The 22,729-nt window shown below is 36.6% G+C and overlaps 1 protein-coding gene across 2 annotated transcripts in view; it reads left to right on the forward strand.

Moving 5' to 3' along the window:
* Positions 1 to 2,470: 2,470 nt before the first annotated feature.
* LOC110023849 (BEACH domain-containing protein C2-like) overlaps positions 2,471 to 22,729 on the forward strand; it is a 167,368-nt gene continuing 147,109 nt past the window's right edge. For both annotated transcript variants that reach the window (XM_020723461.1, XM_020723462.1), the window contains exons 1-4: positions 2,471 to 4,662; positions 9,748 to 10,535; positions 15,658 to 16,374; positions 21,409 to 21,540. In XM_020723461.1, the coding sequence (XP_020579120.1) occupies positions 2,808 to 4,662; positions 9,748 to 10,535; positions 15,658 to 16,374; positions 21,409 to 21,540 (3,492 nt within the window). In that variant the 5' untranslated portion in view covers positions 2,471 to 2,807. The remainder of the gene's footprint in view (positions 4,663 to 9,747; positions 10,536 to 15,657; positions 16,375 to 21,408; positions 21,541 to 22,729) is intronic.

Here is a 22,729-nt window from a genome sequence, read left to right on the forward strand (position 1 = left end):
ATATTTATAGAGTCACTATTTCTTGTACCCCCTTTCGCCTCCTGTGACATCACTTCAGACTGTCATAGACACCTTTCTCGAGTCACTGCTCCTTGCATACTCGCTCCTGACACCCATGTGCCTTACGCTAGTTACTCCTTCTCACACACTCGCTCCCAACACTCTAGCGTCTTTCTCAAGTCACCAGTCCTCTCACATTCCCTCCCAACACTATTGTGTCTTCTCTCGTGTCATTGCTCCTTGCACACTCACAACACTGCTTCGGATCGTTGTAGGCATCTTTCACGAGTCGCTGCTCTCACACACTCTTTAGACACCCAGATATCCTCTTCAGAGACGACTTGTATATCAAGCCTACCCGAATTTTGATTATCCATAGTGAGAAGAACACTGCTTCACTTTTATTGCTTATTTTGCAAGCACATCACTGCATTGTTGGTGCATTCATCATTAGTCCACACCGTCGTATACTTATAACGAATGTTTGCTATCTCGTGATCGCTCCAGCCTTGATGGAATGGTCATTATGCACTAGATCTCCCTGCATATGTGATATCAAACATTTGTCCTTATTATATGTCATCTCGCCCTTGTGATGGGTACCTCTGCTTTCTGTGGCGGCGATGGAGAAGGGTCGGTGATTTCCACGGACCCCTCTCCACCGACCATGACCCCTCGGTAATCGGGCCCTATGGGGCCTTCAACAATCACATTCGCTCTAACCCCAGGAGCCAGACCTTCCTAATGAGGCATTTTCGACATTTACACCCTAGGAACCTCAGACGAGCCAGCTTGATCGACCGATGCAAGTTTTGGTCTCAAACATTTTTTCTTCCTTATGACATTTTCTTCTTTATAGTTCTTCCTTATGACATTTTCTTCTTTATAGTGACACAGAGTGATAGCCCTCCATGGCTAGGAGTTCAGGGTCCACCTCGCCCCTGGCTTGCACCGTCAACCCTTCAAATATCTATCGAAAATTGGTGGCAAAAAAATGTAAATGCCAACCCTATGGTCCTATTTATAGGGCTCACTGGGCACAGAGTCCCATGAGAAGTCATTTATCAAATTAAATTTCTCAAATTTGGTGTCGCTAATTGTTTAACAGTTTTTTTGTCCTTGTCGTATGTGTAACTATCAAGGAACACAAAAATTTAAGGAACTATTATGTGTAAGCCAAAACTGCTAGTACAAAGCTCAAAACAATTAGATGGCCAAGAGCGACGACAGGGCAATCAAAGCGACAGGTTGAAGTAGCATGGTCTGAACCAGCCGTTCGACGACTGACTTCTCTATCAGATCAGTAGACCCATGTTGTCGAGAGATTCAATTGATGGACCGTGCTTACGACCTAGCTACCCAAACTTCTTTCAAAGGCGCACGATCAGAACTAGTCGATGGACCAACTTTGCCTCGGCATGAGTAATCTCCATGCAACCGGTCGCCCTGGTCGACTGAACTAAAACTCATCGATCCGCTAATGAATGTTATATTATGCTTAAATGATAACACAAATCTTGTATTAAATTAATGTATTAACTCCATTAAGGGCAATTCCATGACCGTTCCCTCATTTTTACAATTGGACAAAAATGCCCCATATAAATAGAAGGTTCAAAGATGAATAAGGTAACTTTTCCCCTCATTCCTCTCCTCAGAAATCGTCATCGGTTCAACTCTCTCTCCTAGTCTTCTTCTCCCAGCTCCAACTCTCGAGTCGTGTTTTATCTAAAAGACAATTTATGATTCAACACTTTGATAACATTTGACTCATCTTATTGATATAACCAATTTGATTCTAAACCTGTTAAAACAGGGGCTCAAATGATACCAAATTTGAATTTGAAAGATCCTTTATAAAAAATGCATCAAAATTCTTGCTCGACGATAAAAATTTATTGATGACATATCAACATGATAATTCACATGTTTTTTTTATAAACTTAAAAAAAAGCAAAAACAATAATTTAACTGAATTTACTTCAAGGATAACCAAACAAGCTTAAGTATTTTGAGAACACTATTTTTTATTTTAGTTTACATGCATATAAATAAGCTTAGAAAGTAATTTTCTTGTATTTATCTTGCAAACAACCAAACAATATATTAAAGACATAATACACAACATTTTATTTGACTCAAGTATGTTTTTTACAAATAACCAAACAACCCAAATTTATTTGTTTTGCTTATTTTTAAAAATAATTATCATTAATAAATATGTTTAATGTTAAAAGTAAACATAATAAAATAATTTAAAATAATATATAAAAAAATAAAAAATGATATCGATTGGTCCCTAAATATTTGAGTATTATGCATATAAAATTTAAAACTTAAATATTAGGTATATTAATGCATAAGATCGTATGTTGTCGCTACTCCTAAAATGCTGACTTATTATAATAAAATGTTTATTAATCCTATTCTGAGATTACTTTTGGTGGTTACATAAGGACCAATACGCCTACCGCACACGAGGTTACGCTTGCGCTCCAGATCCAGTTCACCGTTAGCGGCGAAAAGCCGCGAAACCGCGACTTTCCGCGCGGTTCTCCGGCGTCGCTCAATCTATAAATTGGCGGCCAGCCCGACGGCCGGTTCTTTTTCTAATCTCCATGCAAGCGCTTCCACTCCCTCTCTCGGCCAACCAGAGCAACATTTCTCTTCCCAACCTCCTTCTCCAATAGCGGTGGATCTCCACACCCTCGACACCGATCTCCCGCATTCCCGCATTCATCCTCCATTCATTCACTTATTCTTCTCCAGATCTAGTCTAACTGCTCCATTCAGAGGTAAGAACGACAATGGAAGGCGATCCGCAGGAAGCTGCGGCGACTCCGACAGGGGCCTCGTCGGGCGCGGAGAGTCCCCTGATGCTCATGCTTACGAGCTCTTCCAGTTCCCTCAATGATGAGGACTTATTCGAGCCAGTCTCCCTCCTTGATCTTGACGGCGCCATTCTCGATGTCGGCCCAGCTGACGTCTCCATGCGTTCCTCAATCAACTCCGCCGGAGAGCTTGACGATGTCGGCGCTCTTTCGAAGGAAACGCACGCTGATCGCCACTTCCGTAGTCATACAATTAATCTCAGCTCCTCTACTGCCAGCTTCGACTCGTATTCCTATCCTTGCTCTATGGCTGGATCGCCGCCTGAACCGCAGGGTAGGCAACTCGCAATGTCGGAGATACCGCCGGAGCTCGTGCATCTTGTGGATTCTGTCATCATGGGGAGGTTAGACTGCATGGAGAAACTGAAAACGATGGCTTCGGGTGCTGATTCGTTGGAGTTTTCGAGGTTTGTGGTGGATGCGCTGCTCGCCACCATGGTCGGGGTGGAAGGCCTGGATGAAATGGATGGTACTGGGTTCAAGGAATGGGCGCCGAGGGTAATGCTTACTTCACGAGCTGCTGCTGTGGCTGCGGAGCTTATCCCCTGGCTATACTGTGAAGGTGATTCAGAGTTTTCTATGTCGCCGAGGACGAGGATGGTGAAGGGTTTGTTTTTGATTCTGAATTCCTGCACCAGAAACCGTGTGATGTGCTCGTCTACTGGGGTGCTTAGATTCCTCTTGGGTTCAGCGGAGAAGATCCTTTTGGATTCAGCAGGCTGTTTTCGTTGGAATGCCTGGCCTTTGCTTTACTGCATTCAGGTTCTTGGTGGGTGCTCTTTGAGCGTCATGGATCTGGAGCGCTGGCTTAATTTGATTAAAAAATGCATCGTCACTGAGTGGGCAGCGCCGTTGATGCTGTCTTTGGAGAATGCTATGGGGAGTGAGGAGGCGAGGGGCCCGGTCAGTTCCTTTGAGTTTGATGGCCAGAGTTCTGGCTTGCTTGCTCCTGGTGAGAATCGCTGGCCGTTCTCCAATGGTTATGCTTTCGTGTCTTGGATTTATTTGGAGTTGTTAGAAGAGGTGATTGTTGACCCTCCCACAAGCACCACTGCAGCTTCATCAGCCGTCCGTTTGGGGAAATCATCTTCTGTAGCAGTAGTTGGAGTGTCAGCTTCTGGCGAGATTACCGGCCAAGTTCCTGTGCAAACTCCTAGGATCTTTAGTTTTGTATCTGCTGATAACCAGTGGGTGGAGGCATATTTTTATGGACAATTCTTGGTTGTGGAAGTTGGCGTTGGGAAGGGGAAGAAGACTTTCATACGTTTTAGTTATAAATTCAAACCTCAGTGCTGGTACTTTATAGGGCTCGAGCACAGCTATAAACAGAGTTTGCTTGGCAAAGCAGAGAGTGAGGTGAGATTGTATGTTGATGGGAGATTGCAAGAGACTCGACCTTTTGAACTTCCAAGGACATCAAAGCCTCTTTCTTTCTGCAGCATTGGAACAAATCCTCCCCTAAGCTCACCTGGTTTGCAGCGACGTAAACGTCAGTGTCCTCTTTTTGCTGAGATGGGCCCTATTTATATTTTCAAGGAACCCGTTGGGCCTGATGTAATGACTCGATTAGCTTCCAGAGGAGGAGATGCTCTGCCATCTTTTGGAAAAGGTGCAGGCTTACCATGGTTAGCAGTAAATGAGCATGTACGAAGCCTAGCTGAAGAAAGTTTGGCCTTGGATGCTGATATTGGAGGTAGTCTGCACCTACTCTATCACCCTTGCTTGCTCAGCGGTCATTTCTGTCCAGATGCTTCATCTTCTATTTCTGCAGGTTGGTTGGGCTTTCAGGTTGATTGATTATTCTGCTTTAAGCTATCTGCTTCCATAAGTTATCCTAACAGCTTTTTTTTTTGGTTGGTTTATTCACTTTCAAGGCCGATCTTGGTCTGCTTTTCTCTTTGCATTGAAAGTCTAATTAGACTGCTGTTCAGGTCTGTTTGACATCTAAGGTATACAATGGAAGCTGTGAAATGCAAAATATTGTTATTTCTCGTTCTCATCAATTGAACTAACATTGATAAAGAATTTGGCATTCAACAAATGAAGATTCAAACCCAGAGAAGTTTTACAAGCTTTGTATATGATCATGTTTAATAAATGAAAAAATGTGCCTATTACCTTTGATGAAAAAAAATGATAAAAAGAGTATAAGGACTGAAGCTTATTATTTCAGGTATCTGAAGAAAATAAAAGGATAGTAACTTTAAAAAAAGATGAAATCAAATTCAGAAGTAACAATAAAGAATAGACTATCAAAGTTATTATACCATAAGAGGAATTGAAGCAATTTTATTCTTTGTTTTTTTTTAAAAACTAAAGCAAGATTAAATATTAGGAAGTAATATATTTGATGTATATTAAAAAGTTATAAATAAATAATGTCTTATTTATTATAAATATTATATTAAATATAAAATGGGTTAGATGAAAGAAAATGAAAGTATAAAAAATAAAAGCTTTAACGTTAAAGGTATAAATTAATATTTATAAATGGGCATGGTCATATATATATATAAACGCCCAAGGGTTAATTTTATTGAAATTGAAAAGATACATAGATGTTTTATGAGAGGGCCCAAAAAAAGTGCCCTACCCATATGATACATCAGACACTAGCATCGTAAAAGGATGAAACATAGATAAAAGAAAAAAACAAAACTTGCATGAAATAAGCTGCTAGGCATGAGCCAGTTTTGAGCCGCCTCTGCCTCTGGTTCTAGGAGCGGAGACAACTAACAAATTGCTGAGTGTTGTTCCATTACCCGAAGTTACTAAAGTATCATCCATTAAGTTCCCAGGCTGAAGTGTGCCTTCATTCTTCTTTTTCTTTCTAGATGTGTGAACCTGCTATTCCTCATCCGATGACTGACTAATATGATCGGCGTGGTCAACAGATTATTGGGCATATAGGAGAGAATGAGCCCCTAGCTCCTGACTAGTAGTAGCAACATTCTGATTCTGAAGAGATGGTCCCGCATCTGTTCGTATAATAGCCTCCGACCATTCCTTTAATATACGAGCAGATGCGGGACCAACCAATCTAATCCCGCATCTGTTTTTATATATATATTTGTGCACGCACACATGCGTCCGCTAAATATATATCATGTTAATTTACTTTTACTGGAGAATTTATTTTCTCAACTATTATATAAAATGTAAATATATTTTGTTAAAATTAAGTTAAATGTTGTTGAGATGAGAATGCTTGGGCAGATGAGTGATTTGACTCTTAGAGACAAAATGCGGAACAAATATATTCGTGAAATGATTGGTGTAGCTCCAGTGACAGACAATATTACAGAGAGTTGTCTTAGATGGTTTGGTCACATTAAACGTTGACCATCGAATGATTCTATTAGGAGAGTAGATGTTTTTGATTTGACTGATGTTAAGAAAGATAGAGGTAGACATAAAGAGACTTGGGCCTATTGTATAAAGTATGATCTTAATTTATTAAAGTTAAATGAAAATATGACACTCGGAAGGATACAATGAAGAAAAAAGATTCATTTATTTGACCCCACTTAGTGGAATAAAGGCTTGTTGTAGTATGCATGTAGATGTGCTGCATGAACAATATATATAGGAACAATATGTAATTTTTATGTAACTATATATATTTGGAACAAAAATGATGATCATACTATGTAATAATAAAGATATAAGTATAATAAAGAGATGACATGATTTACAAGTAGGGTTGAGCTCGAGTCACCCTCGACTTGAGCTTGAGCTTTATTAATTAATCAAGTTTAAGCTTGAACTCAAGCTTAATTCTATAAGTTCAAATTGGATCGGGGCCAACTTGTTTATTATAAAAGAGAGAAAAGAATATTAATTCTAGAACTATTATAATAAAATAATAAATAAAATGAACTATTAGAAAATAAATATTAAGAAATCATTTTATATAAAAGGTAAAATATTATTTAAAATTTTTTTAATAATCTGAAGATGAAGTATTGAATTTTAATATATTAAGTATATTTTATTTTAATTAGATTTTAAATGAGCCAGCTCATGAGCTAACGAGTCAAGTCAAGGTTGACTTGAGCTTGACTTGTTAACTTATTGAGCTCAACTCACGAGGCACTTATCAAGTAGAGCCCAAGCTGACTCACTGGTTAGCTTGGTTCAATTATACTCTTACTTTGGCCAAAATAAGCTTGAATTCTTGGGAGAGTGGAGAATATCCAAGCCACTACAGAGAAGCCATACAATTGTACAAATAAAACGATTCACAAGATATATTTTCATAATTCTTAACTCAATCAACCTTACCACACAATTGAAGCCCCAAATATCAAAGTAAATAAATCGGACTTAAAAGTTCTTTACTCAAAGTGAGAAAGTAAAAAAGGAATATTTAATTAATAACAACAGTCATTCACTTAAAAGTTCTTTAATAATTTTCCATATGTCTATGAATTCATTTCAAATTTTGGGATATAATCATGCTTTGCTTTTGTGAAGGTAGTGTTTCATGGTTGCACAAAAATCTTTTTGTGTTCTCTTTCACTTCATTTTTATTTTATTTTATTTTAATTTTTTATTTATTGCCATTGCTAGGTCCCCAGCTTTAGATGCAAAAAGTGAAAAGTTGCGTTGGATGGTCGAAAACTAGCGTAAAATTTTGTTGTCGAAAATTTATGTTATGAATCCTTTAAATCATCGCGTCACTCAATTGGACACAATGGAGAAAAAAATTCATGTAGCCGACCCCATTTAGTAGGATAAAGGACTATTGTCGTTGTTGTCATTTTGTCTAAAATTTTATCTCTCTCTTGCTCTCTCTCATTTGCTTAAGCTTAAAAGCTCTCCCTCTCACTTCTAATTAAGCATTGATACTAAATTGTTCCATGTACAATAACCTTTTGTTGGAATATTCAAGTACCCAAAAGCATAGAATTTTACATGACATCTACTACTCTTCATTTGCACTAAACCAAAAATTCTTCAAGCGCTCATTTATTGCTATCTTTTTTTGTAGGAATTTAAGGAGACGATTTTAAATATAAATTAATTTAATTTTTGACTTAATCTCTAATATAGTAAAATTTCTAGCAAACTTTAAACCTAATCTTTATCTCATTATAAAGGCATTATGTATATTTATTTTTAATAAACCTCTGATTTTCGTTTTCTGTTTTTTTAATTAACTTGTGGAATCATAATACATACCATATGTATATATAGACACCCACCCCTTCACACCTACCTGCACACTGGCACACATACATGCATTCATACACGCATACATATATACATAACAATTGTATGTATATTTATACATATAAGCATTTGTAAGCCAGACTTATATTGAGAAGATATATTTATCCTATTATAATTCTCTTGGGAGCAGATCAAGTGATAATGATGTTTGAGGAAAGGTGCTCCAGAGGAACAAGAAGAACCTTGACAAAAGAGGTTTGATGTACATTTGGGTTATTTGGGCATAGTTTGCATCTAATACTTGTTGAACATAGGTCCATTTTCGTTCTCAAGAGGTTTCTAAAAAGTGCCAGAAACTTTGGACAATACAAGGCACATAAAATATAGTGCACGACATTGTACTAGAATGTAAGTATCCAACTGTTAGGCTATATGTGGAATGTAAGAAACTGCCGATGCTTTTTAACTGCACTGTTGAGATGTTCGAGTTTTTATCTGAAATTCCATGCAATATCCTTAAGAGTAGCATAAGCTTTAGCATCAACCCAAGGTATGCTCTTCTGCTTTGATTGCTATAACCTGGCCAAATGAGAAAAACTTACACTCCATCATGAAAAATTATCACGTGTCTGTAAGATTTGTGTTCTGATTTACTTATTATCTGGTGGATTTATTGTTTGTATTTGCAGAATGAAATGGAAGTATTTAGTCATATTATACTGAAATGGGAATCTAAACTAGTTGATATCGTAATCCTGAGCTATACTGGATTTATTAAAACTTTTTTTGTTCGGCATATCTTATCTTTTTTATTGAAATAGTTGAAGTTTAAGATTGAGCTATACTGAATTTATTAGAAATTCTTTGTTTGGCGTGCCTGCTGTCTTTTATTGTAACTGTTTAAGTATAAGAATCCTTCTTGTTGATAAGACTAGAAAGAGAGATAGAGTTTAGAAAAAACTTGATTTATGGTGGTCAACTTTAAAATCTAAAGGCTTTCGTTTGAGTTGATCTAAAATTGAATACATGGAATTTAATTTCAGTAGTATTAGATTTAGAGGTGGGTTGTAACAATTGGTGATCAAATAATTAAAATGAGTAAATATTTTAGATGTCTCGGGTTTATTGTTCAAAGTGAAGGTGATATAAATTGGGTTGTTATTAGTGTAATCATGTCGTATGGTTGAAATGGAGGAATACATTGGGCCTATTGTGTGATAGAGAAGTACTGCTTAGACTTAAGGAAAATTTTATCAGATAGTGGTGTGACCTGCATTGCTTTATGGTGCAGACATTGGCCTGCTAAAGAGAAGCATATAAGTAAGTTGTGTTGTTGAGATCAAAATGCTCAGGTGGATGAGTGACTTGACACTTAGAGACAAAATACAAAACAAATATATCCATGAAAGTGTTGGAGTAGCTCCAGTGACAGACAAGATTAGAGAGAGTCGCCTTAGATGGTTCTGTCACGTCAAATGTCGACCATTTGATGGCCCTGTTAGGAGAGTAGTTGCTTAAATTTTGACTTGTGTTAAGAAAGATAGGTACCCAACTTAGTTGGATGAAAGCTTGTTATTGTTGTTGTCTAAGTATAAGAATTAGATTACACTTTCTAGTCTATTGTTCACTTGAATCCTGTGATACTTTTATAAATTTTCTTAAAGTCTGTGCTTATTTTCAGGCATACAACGACAGCATGCAGAGGTCATTGGGCAAGTTAATGTTGCTACTAGAGTGCATCCAATGGATTCTTTATGGGCCTTGACCTATTGTGGCCCGATGGCTTTACTTCCATTGATAGTTAGCGATGTGCGAATGGACAGTCTAGAACCCAAGCTTGGTGATCCTTCTGTAGCTCTTGCAACTTATTCCCTTTCTGCCCCAATTTTCAGAATTATCTCCGTAGCTATTCAGCATCCTAGAAATAGTCAGGACTTGTGCCAAATAAGAGCACCGGAGCTTTTGTTAAGGATTTTGCATCACATGTTAAAAACACGGTCTAATCCTGATATGGGAAAGCTTGTTCGATTAAGTGATGACGACCTTGTTGCTGCAGTTGCATCTTTATGTCAACATCAGAAACGTAATCATCCATTAAAAGTGAAGCTCTTCAGTACGTTGTTGCTAGACTTGAAGGTGTGGGCAATGTGCAATTATGGCTTACAGAAGAAGCTTTTGTCATCACTTGCAGACATGGTATTTACAGAATCAGCAGCTCTGAGGGATGCTAATGCCTTGCAAGTTCTACTTGATGGATGCAGAAGATGCTTTTGGGTTATCCCTGAAAATGATTCTATCGATACATTTTCACTACTTGGGGGACCACGGCCTGTTGGCGAAGTAAACTCTTTGGTTGATGAGCTCCTTGTTGTGATTGAGCTTTTAATGGGAGCCGCTCCCACTTCTATGGCAAATGAAGACATTCATTGTTTGCTTGGTTTCTTGGTTGTTTGCCTGCAACCTAATCAGGTAAACTGTCAATATATATCGTTTAGAAGTTTTGGATGACATGAGAGATATTTATGAAGAATTTTGGCAAATTATTACCTTGAACTGTCTATTGTTTTCAACATTATCATTGTCATTGCTAGTCGAATATATAATTCTTAACTTGATGTGATCCAATCCTAATCTCAAGTTGACCACAGTTTAGGCAAAACATTTATTTTTTCCAGAAAAATCTTGCCTTGTTATTTTACTAAGTTTTACCCATTCTGTTTTAAACGCCTTAAATAATTTTGATCCCTAACACTACTGTTGTTTCCTGCATGTATGTTAGATGTTCAAATATTGCTTACATGCAATCCATGACATTTGGCTAGTCTTGTTTTCATAAATTTTTTGAGGCATTGAGCTTTTGAACATATAACACACCTTATCTTGGTAATAAATCAGCCTCTTTTGCTGTTTAATAGTTATTTCTTTGTTTGATTTTACATTATGTATTTGATAAATTTTTGGTAAAGGATCTTTTGAATTGATGTACCAATCTAGCTTCTAATTTGATCAATGGAAATTTTACTAACACAAACATGGATGTTGTGTTTGTTAGATGTGGAAGCCTTCCTCATTTTTTCTCTGTAATGCTCACTTCCATTCTTTTTTAATCAATTTGATATTTCAATATTACTTTTGTTTCTTAGTAATTCATGTTAAATTAATGTAGTTGTAGAAAAGTTTAGTTATTGTAATCCTCTGGTCATTAATTTTGTCCCTAATTCTATCAGTTTGTGTTCATTAATCTGTTGCATATTGTTTCTTCAAATTTATGATAGTCACATCTTGGTTTCTTTCTTATAAAGTTTGCTTGATACTTTAAAAAAGAATTTTTAATATAGTTTGACATCATATATTCCACTTAATGGGTATGAGTGACGAATGAGGATTCATGTTTCCTACCAAAATATCTATGATAAGATTATTGATGGACATATTTTAGTCTTTATTTGTTCATATAGAATTGCAGCTCTTCACATTTTAGAGCTCAATTCTGTCTTTATTATACTTAAGATTGATTCGAAGACGGCCGATATCGGAGAAGAAATTCCAAACCATAAAAACAACTTTTATTAACGGGGAAATAGGATTACACCACACACAAACTGAAAATAGCATCACTAAAATATGAAAAGACACAAACAAACACCTCGAAAGTGTATCTCAAGGGCAGTGGATGTTGGTAAGGTGGATCTGGATGGCTAGCGGTGGCGGCGGCAGAAAAGATGGAGTGGTGGGCGGTAGATTTGGCTGCAAAACAACGGGCTGCGGGGTTGGACAACCAGTTTGGAGGGCCTAGACAGTAGGTTTGGGACTGGGTGGTGGGCTGGAGGCGGTTGGGGAAGGGTCGAAGTGGTGGAGCTGTTGTGGAAGAAGTAGAACAACAGAGAAACGAAAGTGTGGTAAGATAAATGCCTCGGCTGGGTCAAGATACAATCGAAACACCACTCGGACCCTTGAAGACAATCACTACCTTGGACGAGCGACAGCCGAAGCAATACCTTGATGTTGGATTTAACCTTAAAAGAGAAAATACCAAGTTTAAAATATGAATTCAGATATCAAAACAAGACCCTCATTTTTAAGAACATTATCTTTTATTTATAATGAGGGCAGGACTTTATTTTAGGCAATGCTTAAAATAAGAAAGAAGAATCAAATCAAGACTTCAGATTTAGGTGAGGAAATAAAGTGAGGAAAAATCAGATTTAGGTAAATAAAGTAATCAAAATTCAAATTTTAGAAAGGATTTAAAATCAGAAAGTTTTAAAATAAGAGATGAGAATAAAATATAATCAGATTTTGTTTTTAGGAAATGTTTTAAATTAAGAAGAAGAATAAAAATCTGATTTCAGTTTTAGGAAAATATTTAAATTAGAGAAAGTTTAGGAAGGAAAGTAAGAAAAGAAGGAAATGAAAGAAAAAGAAAAAAAAGGGAAAAAGGAAAGGAGGAAAGAGGAAGGAGGCCTTGAGGATCGGCTGGTCCTCTCTTGAGGCCGCGTCAGTCTCTTGGGGTTGGGAGAGCTTCGACCTAATTCGTCAAAGCTTCTGGCTCCTTGTGGCACGACGTCAAGCCTCTGGCATGTCGAACAAGTAGATGTTGTCATTCCAATGCACATTCTGATAGAAGATATATCTGATCTGAGCTGAAACTGTAGATAAATGAGTATCCCTACAAATTAGGTATCCCGCTATACAGTTGTAACTTGCTTCTTCTATTCTTCGTACTCTTCTGAGTGCAATTGATAACCTAGTATGTGAGACCTCTTCTCCATAGATAGGACCTGTATCCCATTGCAGAATTTTCGTCCCCATCAAGCTCTTAGGGCACATTTCAAAGCTAAGGTTCATATCTCCTGTATGGTTATCCGACAAGGGGTTCCATGCGGAACAGAAAATAACATCGTAATAACTCCACGTGATATTCTTGACATGACACACAATGACTTCATTTCTGCCATGCTGGACCTTCCTCTGTATGTGTGGCTCAGAAGGAGGCTATAAATCTTAAATATTTGCAATGCTTTGATTTGTGATGGCCTTATATCTGTGGCCGGTTTCTCAATTTCCTGTCCTTTTTGGACATCCCAAGTTAGTTCTGTGGCGTTCCTTGTATTGCTTGTGAAACATTAGCTCGAGGTATCACCACTTTATACTATGCGTGAATGCTCATTACATCATGGTCACTACTTTCCCGAGCGACTACTGTTACCTCAGCTGAAATTTCTATCTTAGGGTCCACTGGAGGCGTCTCTTTCTCACTAGCTGCAAGTGGAGAATCCTCCTGGAAGTCTTCAACTTCTCCCATATCAGCGTTGTGATTGCCTAATTTTTCAACAATACCCTGCTCAGTAAAACATGTCTCTCTTTGGTGGTGCATTCTAATTCCACATGCCCAAATCCGTGACACTTACAACACTTTTTGGGATGTGGCCTGGTCTCCCTTGTTCTCTACTCTGAATCAATTTGTCCTCTGTGGGGTCGTCTTGGGTGTTCATCTGAGTGCACTCTGGCTATAAGATCCTGAGGTTGACCATTGCCTGTAAGATGTGGGGGTCGCTCAGCGGTGTGGTCCCTCCACTTCTGAAGATAGATTCTGAAGTTTATGTCCGTAGTAAGCTGGTAGGAACTGGTAATATGTCTTCTGATTCATCCTCAGATTCTCTCATTCTCCCCTTCGACACTTTCGATCACGGTCGATGGTTTTCATTCGATTTCATCTTCAATGTCTGCAATCCACCACTGAAGTCGGCGGATCTCTTGCTGTATGTCTTCTAGGGTAAACTCGGGCATGTATCTCATTAGTGGCATGACTAAGGTTTAGGGTTGAGAGGTGAAAGGTGATGTAGGAGACTATTTGGTGTTGTAAAAAAAATTAAGTTGGGGTTGCTGATTTTACAAATCAACAAGGAAAAAAAATTAGGTTTAGGTCAAATTCTTGCTATAGGTTTGGGAATTGGGAAAGAAAAATTTTGTGGTAATGGCTTGGAAAGGTGGAGATGTTAGGAAATCTTAGGATGCGACTTGAGTTGAACTAGCTTTGATACCAAATGATACCGGAGGAGGAATCCCAAACCATAAAAGTAACTTTTATTAATGGGAAAATAGGGTTACAACACACAAACTGAAAATAACATTACTAAAACATGAAAAAACACAAGCAAACACCTCGAAAGTGTCGCCTAAGGGCCGTGGAGATTGGTTAGGCAGATTCGGATGGCTAGCGGGAGTGTTGACAACAAAGATTGAGTGTTGTTGGCAGATTTGGCTGCAAAACAACGGACTATGGGGCTGGACAACCGGTTTGGAGGGAGTGGACAGTAGGTTTGGGGATGGGAGGTGGGCTGGTGGCGGTTGGGGAAGGGTCAAAGTGATGGAGCTGCTGTTGAAGAAGTAGGACAACAAAGAAACAGAAGTATGGTAAGATAAATGCCTCGGGGGGATCGAGATGCAGCCAAAGCACCACTAGGACCCTTGGAGGCGATCACGATCTCAGACGAGGGACTGCCGGAGCACCATCTCGACGTCGGATACAACCCTCAAATGGAAAATACCATGGTTAAAATATGAATTCAAATGTCAAAACAAGTTCCCCATCTCTAAGCACATCATCCTCTATTTGTAATGAGGGTAGGAATTTATTTTAAGCAATACTTAAAATAAGAAAGAACTACCAAATCAGGATTTCAGATTTAGGTAAGGAATAAAGTGAGGAAAAATCAGATTTAGGGAAAGGTAAATAAAGTAATCAAAATTCAGATTTTGTTAAGGATTTAAAATAAGAAATGTTTTAAAATAAGAGAGGAGAATAAAATATAATCATATTTAAGTTCTTAGAAAAGGATTTAAATTAGGAAGGATAATAAAAATCAGAATTTCAGTTTTATGAAATGTTTTATATTAAAGAAGGCCTAGGAAGGAAAGTACGAAAAGAAGGAAAGGAGAAAGAAATGAAAGAAGGGAAAAAAGAAAAGAGGGAAGAGGAAGCAGGGGGCGACGACTCCCCTCCCTTGAGGATCGGCCGGCCCTCCCCCGAGCCCATGTCACAACCTTTTTCCCTTTAATTCTTTTCCCATCATCTTATAATTTGGGCTACATGCTCTCCAAAGGTTATCTGACAATAGCTTCTGATTGATGCCATCGGTTCTTTAATTTCTAAGCTCTGATACCCTTGGATAAAACATATGGTGTACCATATGCAGAATGCTTTTATCATTTCTTTGGTTTTGGGGGGGCTGACGTGCATTCCCTCAACCTACATAAGCTGAGGTAGATTTGTTCTAGAAATACTCTTTATCCCTGTACTGATTAGCAGCCAAATCTCTTAAACGATTTTGAATAAATATCATACAAATTATTGAGCTGATCAGGGACAGTTTTTGTTGGAGTTTTAATTTTATTCATCTTTAATTTTCTTTCCAAGCATCTCTCCACGAAGGTTCTTTAAATTTATTAATTGCTCTTTTTTCCTTTTTCATGTTTGGTGCCATGCAAGTTCTCAATTGCATAACATGCTTGTTCCCCTTCCATATATGTTTGTTCTAAGGCTTCTTTATTATTCTAAATATATTGTTTTGCATTGATACTTTTTTAGGTTGCTAGAGTATTACGCCTGATAAACAGATTGATAGTGCAGCCTAATGCAACCCGTGCTCAAGTTTTTGCTCATTCTTTTATTTCTTGTGGGGGAATAGAAACACTTATAGTTCTATTGCAACGGGAAAGTAAAAGTGGAAATCATAATGTTGTGGACAACTATAGCTCGAATGATATCAGTTATGTTTCAATGGAAAACTTGGATTTGGAAACTACGACTAGCAAAGCTAGTGCAGATGTTGAGGAACCTGAATTTCTTGAGCAAATAAAAATGGTGTCTGGTGAATCAAACGCGCAGTCTCTGTCAACCATTAGCAGTAGCAGCATAGTTAATATCTTATTGGCAACAAATGGTGAAAGAAGACCATCTACTTCTGAGTCTCAATTCCTTAAAAGCATGGGTGGCATCAGGTTTTCAATGAATGAAGAAAGTTCTAGGAGTAATGCATTCAACATTGACAATGGTGATGGAGTTGTTGTAGCAATAATCAATCTTCTGGGTGCCTTGGCTTCTTCTGGTCATTTGAAATTTAATTCAAATATTTCATCATCAAGCCTGCCAAATAATCTTCAAAGCAAAGGATTGTTTGATGAAGGCAGTAGCATGTTTGATGATAAAGTTTCTTTGTTACTCTTTGCTTTAGAAAAAGCTTTAGAAGCAGCTCCTCAGAGGTTGATGACTACTAATATCCATATGGCTTTTCTGGCTGCATCGGTATGTGTTTAATGTTGGCATTTATTTTCTGCATTTGATGTTGTGTTGCTCGATATAAAAAAATCATTTAGGAATTTGCCATGATATCGATATAGGGTTTCTAAAAGGTATTTAGAAAGCGGATCATGCGGTGAGGCTGTTGTGGAATTGCAAGGGAACAAAAATCTGTGAGGATGGCGGTGTTTGGAAGGGGTACAAGGTGAAATCTGCCACTGGACAGCAGTTTGTTGTTGATTGGCGACGGGGCAGCAACATGGAAGCAGAAGGCAGTGGGTTTCTGCTGTTAATCAGTGGATAGACACGAGTTTAACGGCTTTCCTGGCTAAAAACAGGGGGTCGGACAGCGATAAAACATGATTTAGGCGGCAAGGAGGTTCTACCACTTGTTCCTAAACAAGAAATACATACACATCACTTTCAAATGAAAATGATACAAAACTTCGTTGCATCAATTTTTAGATAGAAAACTCTCAAATTCATAAATTCAGCCGAAACTGAAATCCAAACAGCCACCACAACATATAAAAGCCTCATAATAAAAAATACTTAAGTTAAAAGAAAGAAAATAGGAAAGCAATCAGGAAAACAAAGAAATAAAGAAAAAAGGGAAAAATAAGCAAAACTCACACTTTTCACCTACAGGTATAGCGGACTGATTTGCTATCTAGTGGTGCTGCGATTTTGTGATTTCCTAGTGCGCTAACCTATCGCTATCCGTCAGTCTACCCGACTAAGATAGGCTTCTTCTTCCCTGAAAGGGGAGATTCCATTGTCAGTAGGGCTGTTAATGAGCCGATTTGGAGCCGAGCTCAGAACGACTTGAAATCGGATCGAATGGATTGATGTTAGATCGAAATTGTCTAGTGGCTTATTTTGTTCGATTTCAAGCCATCTCAACTCGAAATTGAAATGAGCTAGCTCAAATTTGATTTATTTGGATTCATTCCAGCTTGCAATCAAAATTGAAACAAGATGGTTCAAATCTTTTTTAGCTCGAAATTATCTAATAGCTTGTTATATTCAATTTTATTTAGCAATATCTATAATTTTTATAAATAAAAAACTACTTTGAGCCGATCTATGTTTGGCTTGAAATCGGCTTGAAAAAAATTCGATCCAAAGTTTTGGCTTATAGTTTGACTCGTTTATTTTGATTCAATCTTAATTTGAGTTATTCAAATCAATTTTTGAATGATTATTGATCTTTGAGCAAAATTTGCAGCCCTAACTATCTAATGTTCTTTTCCACAAAACACCTATAATGATTATTGAAGTGGCAGTTCACCATTCTTGTTTGGCCATCTGTCCGTAGGTGCGGTACGGAATTGAATTGAAACTTAACAAGCTGATTATTCAATACAGGTTTTCAGAAACAATTCAAAACCTTTTCATCTCTAACATATTGGACTTCTCTCAGTAAGGGCAACTTAGCAGATTGACTGTATGTCTGAAAATATTGAAATTCTTTTATCCGGGTGACACCAAGACACAAGACATAATTTTATTAATGACCTAAACAAATGTTACATTGAAGAATCAAAGAAAGAAGGACAACACACTAAACAAAAATGTAAAACAAAAATCACAAATAAAGTCTTGACAAAAGAAGGCGCAACAAGCTTAACGAGGAGGGAGCTCGGGTGGTGCTGCAAGGTAGATAGGTCAACCCGAACCCTTCCCGAGAAATTAAACTGGTTAAGTTCTTTAATCCGAACTTGACTCAAAATTTATTCCGATCAACCCAAATTCTAATTTTTAAGTTGAGTTCGGGTGGAGTTGGTATGTTTGGTCAATTTTTGACTCCCCTAGTTCTTATATATACTTCAATGGTGCTAGCTATTGGGTGCCTCAGACTACATCACATGTTTTGCTGTGATACAACAGCCATTCAACGTACCAAAATCTAGCACAACTGACATAAGACATGTTAGGGTTTTGTGATTATAATGGAGATCTAATATGAAGTGCAAAAAATCATACAACATGCACACAATATTTGCGTAAAATATATTATCAATGTACATACAATTATTATTCATTTACTTTGATAGAGTTCGAAATCATGTTGAATTAATTTAGATGAAGAAGAATCAGCTGTCTTCTGTTAGAAATAACAACTGAAATTTTAGAATCAAGAAAGCTATGCAAAGTTTCTAAGATTTATTTTTTGGGGAGTATTAAATCATTTTTAAAGTTGAATAAATCCATCTGCTTTTTTAAATCATTAACAAAATATGAAAGAAGAAAGTAAATGGGAATTAATTCACTAGAAAGCAGCGCACTCAAGATTGAAAGATGTAACCTCTCTAAACTTGTTAAGTCTATCACATGATCAAGGATTTTAGACCCAAAAATAAAAAAAATGCCACAATTAATTATAAAATTTATCCAAGCACTAATTGTCATTCTTGTACATGTCTCAATCCTTTATTTATAATCATAAAATCCAATTGCAAAAATTTTCCTTAACCAATAGTTGATGGAATGGTCAAAATACACAATTAGGAAGAACCGACGAAAACAAAATGTAGAAGATTCAATTAAAGCTGTTGGATGAGGCATCAAATAAAAATTTAGAGGCTTGATTATTACCAAAATAGAAATCAGCAAGAGGACCAATCCCTAGAGGTAGGGTTGTTAATTTTGGTTAGCGGGTCGGGTTCGGGTCTGACTCGATACTATTCAACCCGAATAGGTTTGACCCAAACCCAACCTGAATATTATACAAGTAAAAAATTCTAACTTGAACCCAACCCACCTTTAACCCGCCAACCTCAGCTTGAACTGTATAACCCATTTAACATAAGACATAATCACCATTTGAGTTTAAATTGGATCAAATTTGGGCTAATTTTTGGTCAATTCCGGGTTGACGGTTCAATTTCAAGTCATTTTAGGGTTGGTGGATTATTTTTTGGTACCCGAAAAAACTAAATGGGTTAGGATCTTTAATCTGAACCCGACCAAAATTTTTTTTGGGTCAACTTGTACCCTGTTTTTTCGAGTCGGGTTCGGGTCGAGTTAGTTTGTTGGGTCAAATTTTGATACCCCTACATGGTGGCAGGATTTGAGAATTAACTCACATAAAGCTGTATGAAGGCTTGGTTAATAAAGTAGCTAAGATAAATTGTCATATGGTGCAATTGTTTAGTAGAAACCGCAAAAGGAGAAACCAATTACAAAACATAGACTTGAAGGAAGAATGCGCTCGAATATGGAAATATTGGAAGCATCTAAGTAGGAGAGGTCATTGGAGAAGTTGATGTACTACTCAAGGTTATGTTTCTCAATGCAACTAATATGAATTGTAGCATACTTTCATCTAAAGGGAAATAGGGAATTCATAGATTCACAAGTAACCACTTAATTCAACAACATTTTTGTAGTGGACACAAACGACACTAATGTTTTGGACCATTTGATAATGAAATGATCCAAAATTATGAAATATCAACAAGAAATTGGAAACAATTAAAATCAATGAGCAAGCTGTATTAATTTTTAATAATATGATTTTTTAACGTTTCAGTTTATGATCAAAATTAAGAGCACCAACTAAGTTAATTACAAATTTTAAAAAAATGATGAATGACATCACAAAAATAAGAAAAAAAATCTGGCCTCATGCTCATATAAAAATACATTTTATACCGCACATGAAGGAATTACAAATCTGGTTTTAGTTATTGGGGATGAAACTAGAAAGAGAAAATTTTTTTTCTTAAAGGTTGCAAATGTAAGACTTTGGATTTTGATTCACCTTGATTTCATGATAAGGCTTAAATTCTGTATACCTTTTGTTCGAATTAGTAGAACTCCTATAATTATCATGATAATAGCCAATTTTCTATGAATCTCTTTATGCACATCATAAATATATTTTTTGAATGATTGTGCTAATGCACTAGGCCTAGATTCTATAAGTGTGCCACAAGATTTACAAGCTTTTTAGATTAATTCTTTATAGTAATATTAATCGGAGTTGTACCAAGAGACCTATTGGTAGATGAACTGTGGAAACTCAACCGTAGGTGATATCAAATTGCACCCAAAATATATGGAATTTTAATTAGACAATGAAAGAGATCCCCCAAGCTTATAATAAAAACTTCAGTTTGACAATCAGTTTGTGGATGACCAATTGTTAGAATTTAAGCTGGATGAACAATATATAACTTCGTATTTTTTCATCTCAATCATAATTAACTATTTTAGCATAACCATATAATATAACCATTCCATTAAAATGCAATTTATCAATATGAGATGCATCTACAATTTAATGAGATGTTATGACATGCACTTATTTTAAAAAATGATATACCACTACAAAAATTAAATAATATTTCCTCAATGTTCATTGTAAATCTAATAATAATCTTTCCAGAGTTCACATGAAATTTGTAGAAATGCATATAAACTTGTAATACATATCCTACCCTTAGAAGGATGGCAAGTCCTATATAATTGAATAATGCATGCTTCATATCTTTTCCGACTTTGCCAAATACCTTTCCTCGATTATTTTTCTATTTTTAATTCCTCCAAAATATCTAGCAACACCTTTAACATGTAATTCCAAAATTTTTAAAAAAATCATCAATGATGAATCATAAGTTCAAAGATGTATGCATCTAAACAAATAACTATCATTAATATTGTAATCTTTGCTGAGTGAAGTTCGATCATTATTTATGCCTCGGTAAATTTTGAAATCATTAGAAGTGTATTTTTCCCTTTTGTATTGTTGAAATCACTTACATTAACTTGCATTATATGTAGAACCACAGCTCAAAAGTATCAGCAAGTTTGTTATTAGATCTATTGCATTTCTTAAGGATAAGAGAATATCTCATGAATGCTATCTTTTTCATGTGAAAAGATCCAAGTAGTTTACATCAGGAATACTGTCTTGTTCAAATTTTATAATCTTTTGATACTACAATTAAGTTCTTATTCTATTGCATTAATTTATTTAGTCCTCCTTATTCGTGAAATCTTTCAAGGTCATTTAGTCCTATATCTTTTTGTCAGGTTAATACTTCTTCTGGTGATGGACTCGACATATATGATTGTGGTCATCATCTCGAGCATGTTCAGCTTCTCGGTGTTTTACTCCGTGCTCTTCCATCTGCATCCAGAGCATTTCAAATTGAAACTATACAGGTATATCGAGGTGATCCTTACAACATCAACTATGGATTCTGCATGCTGACGGTTCGCCAAGAATTGGAATTTGTTAAGTAAAAAATTCGTGATTTGATAGTTGGAACTTGGTTTTGCCATCGTAGTATATTGTTGAGCTTTTAACTTCTCTTCCTCGTTAATATTTTTTATGGTTGCTATTTTCACCTACTTACACCTTTTACAGTTTACCTAGAAGCAGCTGAATTATTGTTTAATTTAGAATCCTGATATCACTACTACATGTATTTTTTTTATACTGATTGTGATCTTTAGTTGCTATTGATTTCTAGTTTTAAGTAGGAAAGGTAATGCGAAGAGAATTTGACTGTTTATGTCATACTTAGGTCCTTGTCATGGTTGCACTCATTTTTGCATTGTGTTTATGAGCACTCATTATAATATAGGATGTTGGTGAGTATTTTAATACTTTTTAGAGGATGGGTGGTATTTTATGATGTTTTACCATATTTTGGGTGATTGTGGTCAGCTATGGGATTATGGAGGGGACATGGTCCAGAGCTTCTTGTTGTAATGTATGAATGAAGTTTATATTATCAAAATAGGAACTGACGGTTGGATAAAAGAAAACTATCTAATAGATTTATTTCTCAAATAAAATGATCCAAAACATAAAATAGACATTCTATTTCATATAACTTTAATTTATAATAATTTATTTTTACTTAAACATTTACAATTGACAAAACATAAAAACTAAAGTATAATACACATCAATCTGAGCTCCTCGACGTCTATAAAGGCACACCAAAACTGATTTGCATGAATGTCGAGATGATCTAACGGTCCATATCATAGACAATTAGTTACAAGTCATGATGTATCCGACTTACTGATGACCACCAACCGACTGATGGCCAGACGACTGATGGGCTGGCGACTGATTAAAGGGTTGCCTATCGAATGAAGGCCACTCCGACGACCAAAGGGCCACCCAAGCCGACAATAACAAACCTTCATGCCAATGACTGAACAAAGGTCTAGTACCCCCAACAATCTCACAAGTATTAGCGTGATACTCTCTTAACAACTCTCCCAAAGATCTAATGAGCGGCTTCCTATAGTGAAGACTGATTGGTGTCCACACAAAAAAATTGGCCGACTTCCCAGTGCGAAGGCCGACCAATGTCCATATAAAAAGGTTTCATAG

Source organism: Phalaenopsis equestris, unplaced genomic scaffold (assembly GCF_001263595.1).
Source record: "Phalaenopsis equestris unplaced genomic scaffold, ASM126359v1 Scaffold000233, whole genome shotgun sequence".
NCBI classification, from domain to species: Eukaryota; Viridiplantae; Streptophyta; class Magnoliopsida; order Asparagales; family Orchidaceae; genus Phalaenopsis; species Phalaenopsis equestris.